At 35.7% G+C, this 9,202-nt stretch overlaps 1 protein-coding gene across 5 annotated transcripts in view; it reads left to right on the forward strand.

Moving 5' to 3' along the window:
- PRKG1 (protein kinase cGMP-dependent 1) overlaps positions 1 to 2,405 on the forward strand; it is a 1,462,571-nt gene extending 1,460,166 nt beyond the window's left edge. For 2 of the 5 annotated variants that reach the window (XM_082269170.1, XM_082269168.1), the window contains exon 19: positions 557 to 2,405. In XM_082269170.1, the coding sequence (XP_082125296.1) occupies positions 557 to 655 (99 nt within the window). In that variant the 3' untranslated portion in view covers positions 656 to 2,405. The remainder of the gene's footprint in view (positions 1 to 556) is intronic. The other 3 variants (XM_082269171.1, XM_082269169.1, XM_082269172.1) reach the window with 2 other exon arrangements.
- The last annotated feature ends 6,797 nt before the right edge of the window (positions 2,406 to 9,202 follow it).

Below are 9,202 nucleotides of genomic sequence, written 5' to 3' on the forward strand. Positions count from 1 at the left end.
CTTGCTGGTAACAGATAGTTACATTTTTGGTAAAAGGGGTCAGGCTAATATAGAGTCTTCTAATAAGAGGCCCTTATTGGTAACATATTATTTGTACTAAGGCCTGTGTCAATAGGCTTTGGGCATGTATTTGTTGACTTCAGTTTGAAATGACTCTGAGCTCTTCCAGAATTAAAGGGGGAATTGAATTCTGTTTGGTTTCAATGATATTTTGCATTCTCATGAACTTGTTTCAGAATGCAAAAGCAACCTGACACTAACAATGTGCCGTTTAATAACATAATCCTTCTACCCTTCTATTAACATGGTGCAATGGTTAACATAGCCTCTCTGTCTACATTGGTCCCTCTGATTACAAAACTTTTTTAGTAATGCAATCCACCTTGACCTGGTTATGCGAATCTCTAGCAAAACCACCCCTTCAGCAATGTAAAGCTCATTATAATGTGCAATATATTAAATTAAAATTAAGACATATGTATATATCAGCAAAAAAATTGGTTGCTTTCGGTATATTTTGTAAAGCTCTTCATTGTCTCTTGTCCTTTTATTGCAGGTTTCATCCCCCACAGACACAAGCAATTTTGACAGTTTTCCAGAAGATAATGATGATCCTCCACCTGATGACAATTCAGGATGGGACATAGACTTTTGATGCATTTTTCTTTCCTGCTTCTGCCTTGCTGAAGACAGCTTTCCTGAAACATGGCTGCCAAGAGAACAAAAGATGGAACTGGGGAAGAATAGTGCTCGGGGTCACCATGATGCCTTGATTGATGCTGCTATAGTTACTACAGTGGCATTAGGACTTATTGCTTAGTTCACAATAACCCTCATATAACATATTTTATGTTTTGCCCCCCTTAATATAGCAGTTGACATGGTGGTCCTGAAGCAAAAGCCTCTTCACTAAAAAGTATATGCTTTCTATTATTGCAGAATTCACAATTTACCCTTGAACAGTATAGTGTAAAATGTATTAAAACTGTACATATTTTGTAGCTAGTTCTATCCATAGAAAGGGATAATTTATTTCGGTACAGTTGACTATATATGGGGAGAACTCAGTCTTTAGAATATGGCCAAACCATATTGGCCCTCTGACTGCAATACTAGTGTGAAGCCCACAATTCACTCGCTGGTTGGGGTGGATAAGACTCGCTAGCCAGCAGCAAAAACAGCAGCCATAGAGTCAGATATGATTATGCCTATTATAAAGTATGTAAACAAATAACTTACTGCAGGTCAGAGTAGGTAAGTGTGGAAAATATTTATTAGTTTTATCCCAGATGTGTCCTGCTGAAAATGAGTATCTTTTTCCTCCTTACTTTAAAAACAACATGACAATTTTAACAAAGTGTGTCTGTTGACTGAGCTCAATAGAGGCAGCCAATTTTTGTGATGACCTTTACTTTTTATAAAGGCTTGTTTCATGAAAGCCTATTATTCCGAGTAAAAATGTGGACAATATTCCTGTGACTATTACTGGGGTTCATAAAGTAGCTGTTGTGGAACATAAAGGCAAAATAGGCATATTGCAGGATCTACTTCTTTTTAAAGACCTAAGCGGGTAGTACTAGGCAAGTTAATGAGTTTGCTGATGTTGAGGTATGCATATCTGAAGTGTGAAATGACTATAAAAATGCTTCAGGCATGCATAAAACAAAGGCAATGGTTTTTTTTGTAAGTGCCTTTAGCAAGCATTTCCTGTAGAAGACCCTTATATTAAGAGACTCTGCAACATTTTTCCACAATCCCAATAGACTTTCAGTACTGGCCCAGCTACCTCTGTTGAGTGCTGACAACAGGAACTCTTTATTATATATGGTACAAGTTTCCCTGTATATTGATAAAAGGTCTTTGTTATAGCCCATTCATTGTGAGGACCACAATCATTTGGTCATTCTATGTTCATGTCAAACCAATTTCTGAAGCTGTTTTTTGTTTTATTTTATTTTTTTATTTTTTGTTTGTGTTCATGACAAGACTGAATGTTAACCTCTATCTTTTGTTAGATTTTTAACAATTCTAATAATAAAAAGCACAACTGATGCATATGCTGTTGAAAATGATCATAATAGTTATCAATTCATTCATCCATCTTCATCTATAACTCTGAATGTAGCTAGTAAGAGCTATACAATATTCTCTATGAAGAGGTCTAATATAATCTCATTTGATTAAGGAAAAAATATAAGATATATGTAGCACTCCTCCCCTTGGGGTGGTGAGGAATGACTCCCCAAGTAGTGTGGCAGGCTAACATTTCCATCTCAGGGTCTGGTCCTTGGTGTATGGGGAGGTGAAAAAAGTTTGGCACCAATCAGTTTATTCTTTTTATCTTTGCTAAACTCAGTTCTAGAAGAGAGGGTTTAGGAGTGCAGGATACCCAAAAAGGGCACACAAATAGGGCAGGTATTCTGAAAGTAGTAGTAACAAGCTCTTTTGAGAGTAGCCTTTTGTAATTAATGACCCTGAGAGAACAGCCACACAGATATTTGTGACTCTGTAACAGCAGTCACAGTCTTTCTTTAAAACTGCAGTGGATCTCTCTCTCTAGAAAAAAAATGTTTTTTGACCCATTTATAGCAGTGAACGATGTTTTGATTTATGAGCTATGAATTCTTTTTACAATATCTAGACTATAGCTGGGTTTACCCAACTTCTCTCTCTCACTCCCCAACAAAAAGATTCCTTCCAAACCCAACTATCTCCATATGAAAGTCCTCTGGCATACATGCTCAGACTGAGGAAAGGCCGAGGGACACTCTAAATACACATCTTCTCCAGGCAAACGTCCAGGAGGCAGAAAAAACTCTGGAAGGATGGCCCAAATATTTATCATCTTACAAACCATACCACTGAACCTGGACCTCAGAGATTGTTTGGGTCAGATACATATTCATAACTGAGTAATAGTCCTTCCCACACAGATTATTGGAACCTCCTTCACAGTAACACACAGCAGCAAACAAACCACTAAGCTTAAGTACCTTCAAAGCCCAAGTACCTTAGCTTAAGTACCTTCAAAGCCCAGAAAAGGGTAAACAAGTGGCCTAGTTACAGTCCGTCAGCAAATCATACTAAATGTAATTTGGTACACAACATCATAGGGCAGGATCCCTACATATAGCTATAGTTTATTTTACAGGCTGTAAAAAAAAAAGTGCAATGCTGAATGGTTACTGTTTTACCAGTCCAAAACATATGATCTTTGGGATGATGAGAGCTGTACTTTGTTTATATGATGTTTCATTAATAACATCTATTCTGGAATACCTAAACAAATTGTCAATTTAAAGGGTCACTATCATTAAATTATGGGTCCTTTATGCATTTTGTAGAAGTAGTAACCCATAAAGACTATGAAAAATATAGCATACATTGATTTTATTTAATGCTTATTGAAAACTATAAACTCAGTGAACTTTCCTTTCCTGGTATACACCTAGAAGAGGCTTTGCACAATGTCTAAGTAAAAATAATATTGTGAAGAAAAACTGAAACAATATACTTATTATGTTGGCCACAAATATGGCAGATTTTAGGTAAATGCAACAACCTTTCAAATGCACAAACGACCAAGAGATGAATGCAACCAATACCAGTTGTTTCTATTAACACTGTGAAATTATCTAAAGTGTTGGCAAGGTTTATTTTAGTCATGCAGTTGTTTTTGCTTTTTAAAACTGGTTGAAAGGTTTGAAATTGCCTTAAAATTGTTGTGCATGTGGCTAGCATTAGTCTATCCAGGGACAGGTTCTGGAAACACTGAAGTACATGCCTAACATAGCAACTACTGTACACAAATAGATATTGTAGAGTAGATTATAGACTATAATAGATTATAGATATAGATAGTATTAGATGCAAACGTTCTTGGCCTAATTGTTTGTAATACAATACTTTTGATGACATAAAATCAGACAAGTTGCAGGTACCCTGACAAGTGAAAAATCAGCTCAGACTCTGCTCCAGGGAAATTCCTAAAGTAGAACTTTAACTAGGACTTTTAAATTGTGTATAAAGTAAAAAAGGCAAGAAACTATGTAACATTTTTATTGATGTCTGTGTTCCCTCTGGAAACATTTCTTCTTGTTTGCCCTTATGGCATTTACCATATATCCCTTTAGACAATTAATTTATGGCAGCAGATGTGGTCATTGGGCTCAAAATGCAGATAAGCATTTAATTACTAATTTTATCTAGGAGGCACCAATGATAAAGCACAAAAGACTAAAATGTAGTAGTTTTTTGGGGGTTTATTCATGAAAGTTACCTACAAGCTGCTGTTTCTTGTAAAATCTTCCTGAGTCCTTTCCCTGCATGACTCTGACAGTCAAGTGCAGTCACTGCTGGTGTCAATAGTTGGGCCGCTCTGTCACCCTCTTCTGCCCTCTTTATTATTCAGGGGAGTCTGTGTTACTAATCACACACAATGTATCAAGCTGTGTGACTAGGCAGTGGAGATTCTGTTATTCAGCTGCTCTTTCACCATTCAAAGAATTTGATGCATTGTAGGAGAATAGTAATGCAACCTGTCTGAATGGTGGAGAGGGCAGAAGGAAGCTGGTGAGCAGAGGAACTTTTCACACTAGCAGTGGATGCTGTTAACTCTATCTGATGGAAGTTACCCACTCAGAGCAATATCTGGCGGCTATTAAGGCGGCTCTGAAAGAAAGATTTTTACAAGCAGCAATAGCCTGCAGCTAATGAGATACACACCAATGTATGTAACTATTGTATTTGGTTCTGTATCCCAAGATAAAAAAATAAATAAATACAAAACTTCAGCTTTAATTAAATTTACACTTTGACATTTACTAGTAAATAAAAAGGGCTTTATAAACCTGATTTTTTTTTTCTATTTCATAAATCCTTTTTCCTTATACCTAGTGTCTCCCTGGAATGGTCTGTTCATTTATTTTTTACCTTTGCTTTATAACGTTTAAGTGATAAACAGACACAAGGGTGCACCGGCCTAGTGCATTATCCTTTAAAAAGGTTTATTAAATTGTCCTCAGCATCAAGATCGGGAAAGAGTCGTCCCCTGATCGTTTCCCGATCTTGATGCTGAGGACTATTTATCTTGTCTGATATGCTTTTATCAAGAACTCATTGGTGAGTATTTTTTTTTCATTATTTTAATAAACCTTTTTAAAGGATAATGCACTAGGCCGGAGCGCCCTTGTGTCTGTTTATCGTTTTTAATTGTCCCAGACTACCCTGGTCTTGTAAGGGGCTGAAAGGCCGAAGCCTTCCTGAATTGCCGTGTCAATAGTTCTCAAGATCTACGAATTTTAGTCGAGGTGGATAGAGGATTGCACCACTCAGAGCACAGGGGACAGGTGCATTGCACCAAAGCTTTACTTGTTTGTTTATAACCTTTACCTGTTTTGTCTCCCAATGGCTTCACTGGCCACAAAACTGCAACAAACCCATTTCTTATATTTTAGTCTATTATATCAGTTGAACATACATTTAACCTGTTAGGAGTTTTCCCCACCCTTTATAAAGTTCCTATATTGGTAAGATATTCATTGCCTTCTGGCTAATTTGGCCTCTTTTTGAAATGGGCTGGGTTAGATCCCCCAAGTGATAAATATAGGTATAAACATGCACATTTGGGAGATAAAGTGCATGTTTCTGCAAACAATCTTAGATAAGCTATGAATCATATTTGCTAGACTAAAAATGTGAAGGATGGGAGCTCAGAAACACCTGAGAGAGCTATAACATTGTAAATTTGAATATCTTCCAGACTAAAGAGCTTGGGTTTGAGGGAGCCATCAGCAAAGGTGAAATTGAACACCATCATGTTCCTGATCTACCACATTAGTTACAGGAGAAACAGATCCATTACCAGTGGAGACTCCGGAATAAATTAGATTACAAAGTAGTAAATATTTCTATGCGGATTTCACAGATAAAAGTATATTGAAATTTTATATTTAAGATATCCTTTAAAGCAATAAACAGTAACATTTTAGTCTCTCCATTTTCCTTGCCTTTAATGAAAAGAATCCCCATCCTTTTTACCAAATAGAAATTGGTCACCATGTTTCATAATTTCTAACACAGCAACTGTTAGAGTGAGCATGAGCACTTGTCAGAAATCAGCTTTTGAGAACACAGAGATCATATTTGATGAACACTGAGAAAGAATAACTGCTATTTGTGTTATTAAATAATAAGTCGGTTTGCTTTCGCTTCAAAAAATTTTTGCGAACTGTCCCTGCTTACAAAGATTTTTTTACAAATTATTATCTCTGGAAAATATAAAAAATAATCTTTTCAGGAAAGTAAGTGAATGAGGAAAGGTTATTTGAAGGTAATCTTAAAGAAAACCTTACACAAAACATAACTATGCACTGCATCAGATGTCTTCCAGTCTGACACAATTGATGGCAGAGATGAATTTATATGCAGATACATGGAATCATATATTTGATTGCAGGTTAATCAATGTAAAAAGATAAAACATAATTTTAGATAATTAAACCAACTTATAATAAATATGTAATTTTCAATGATAGTGTCCCTTTAACCAGTATAAAAGGTATTAAACACACCCATAATACAGACTATGAGCTTATATATCTCAGTAAAGTAGTGTAAGTCCTCAAAAAACTGTTAATGGCCCCATAAAAAGGAGAATTTTAGTTGTTTTGTTGGGGGGTGAAAAATCTTCAACTACACAAAGAAGTTCTTTAAATTTGGCTTTCGTTAGCATATACACAAATAAAACCCAAGCAATTACTGTAACAGACCCCAGACCATTCTGTCATGAAGAAGGAAATTTGATGCACTAATTCATGGGGGGTTGTTGGTAAAGAGAATGTAATACTTGTTTTCCTAAATGATTCCAGTCAGTGTCAGACAAGCTCTAGTTACTTTATACAGGTGCTATGTATATATTTCATCTATAATGTTTAGAACTCATTCTTCAACCATTGTATTTATGCAAAGTTTTGGTAACTACTTCCCAAGCATTTTACCAACCTGAGTATTACATAAAAATGTATACCCTCAAAACAAACATGTTTTAGAAAGTTTAATTGTATGTTCTGTAAAATGACTACATAAAATAATTGAATTTGTCTAAATGAAATATCACATTATGAATCCCATCTGGTAATCTTATCTGACTAAAGAATTATATCATCTGTACAAATGTCAGTGAGGCTACCCTAAAAGTGCAATAGAATGAAGATGGATTGCCTGCAGTACCCGATCTGATTGCAGCTTTTATTTTTTGCTGACACTAAACAAAAACGGATAGATGGGTGCTTTCTACAGTACAACTTTTTTCTTTTATTCCTTTTTTGTAAATATGCCCTACTATGTAGCAATAATCCAAGGTGTAAAATACAAACATTACAATTCTTGAACATGTCTAGTAGAAAAAAAAAATACATGTACAGTGTGTAAAAAAAATAGGGAAATTTACACAAACTACTGTGCTGTACGTTACGTTGTATGGAGAATTAAACAGAACTTGTAGCATATACTGTATATAAACTGTAACTACCTCCGTTTAAGGGGGTAGCTACTTTTTTTTTATCAATGGGGCAAAGTGTGACTTTGAGTGATATGGGAAAGCTGCCTCAGAATCTTGAAGACCACCCTTTCCTTGAAATCCTTCCACTGTAACGTTTCCAAAGACTGGAGCACCATTTTACTGTAGATTTTTTAATCTTTAAAACAAACTGATTCAATGTGCTTTCTTGTGAGAGAGCAGCCTAAAGATTTAGGTTTAATGAACAGTTTCAGGACAAGCCTTTTCATCTAACCCCTTCATATCATATAGGATTTGCTCTCCAGTTCCCTCTAGCGGCCAAGGGTTGTGCAAATGGTATGCATTGATAGTACATCATAACGAGAGACATATCTAACTGTAGATATTACACATTTTAACCATCATACACATCATCAATCCTCATTCTTCACAGACTCATTTATTTATTTTATTTTTTATGATGATACTGGGGATGCCTTTTGTTGGAATTTTCATTTTATCCAAAACCTGACTTAAAAGCAACTTGAATGTATATGTATTCCTTGAATGACTGAAAAAAAAAACAAGAAAAAAAAAACAGGGGATGGGGGGAGGGGGGTACTTGGGGACTGGGGAGACATGTAAAAGAAAATGTAATGGTGGCATACATGCTGTTGTTGGCTGTTATTTACAGTATATCAAAGATAGTAATATTTTTCTGATTTTGGTTCTTGATTAAGTTATGGTATAAGTCTTCAGCTTCACCTCTGTTAAGTGTCCTGAAGCATGTCTGAATTGGCGTGTCCAACAGTAGGACCACATGCAAATAGTATTTGTGTGACTGTAGGTATTTTTGTGTTAATATTTATTAGATATGCGTAGCAGTATTTTTTAAGTAGTAACTCATGGGATGATCTTTTTTTTTTTTTTTTTTCTTATTTGTAATGTGCAGTGTTTAGCTAGGTGCAGGTGGAATTATTGTCAGTAGTAGTATGCGATTGTACCCGTATCACTTCATCTGTTCCATCGTCCTGAACCATAAAACCTGATGATTTTGGCATTGTTACAAGTGCCTTAAATTCACGGCATCTTCTAATAACCGTTTGGTGTTATGCTGCATGACTATGACAAACACACCTCAAACTGTTGTCCTTTCTTAGCTTGCAATGTTTTACAGTTCTTTCTGCTGACAGTTTCTAAGCCTTTATTATATATTTATGAAATACAAAAATGATGACTTTGTTCTATTGATTTCTGTTCAATGTATTGGAGCTGTGTATCTGTTAATGGGATGCAGCATCATTTCCGTGAAATGTATAAATGTATGTGCAGGTCTAATTACTATGAGATACTATCAGTCTATACACACAAATATTACTGTTTTGATAAGGTGCACCTAAAACGAAAGTGAGTATAATAGTTCGCTCTACCATGCAGTGTAGCAGTGCAGACTTTAGACTCTAGTAAAGTGTTTCTGCAAGGAGGGAGTAGTACATAATCACATAATATAAAGGGGATTATTCACTACACTGGGTCTATCCTTCCAGGAAATGTTGGCAAACTCCTGACAAAATGTGAATCTAATGAACTCTGACATTTACTGGTTGCATTATCTTCCTGTGTTCTAGTAGGAAAATAAAAAGCAGACCAAAGTGTTAGCCATACATGGACAAATTGAGCAGCAGGTTGGACCTCCCCTAACAT

Source organism: Pelophylax lessonae, assembly GCF_965119305.1.
Source record: "Pelophylax lessonae genome assembly, chromosome: 9".
Lineage (NCBI taxonomy): Eukaryota > Metazoa > Chordata > Amphibia > Anura > Ranidae > Pelophylax > Pelophylax lessonae.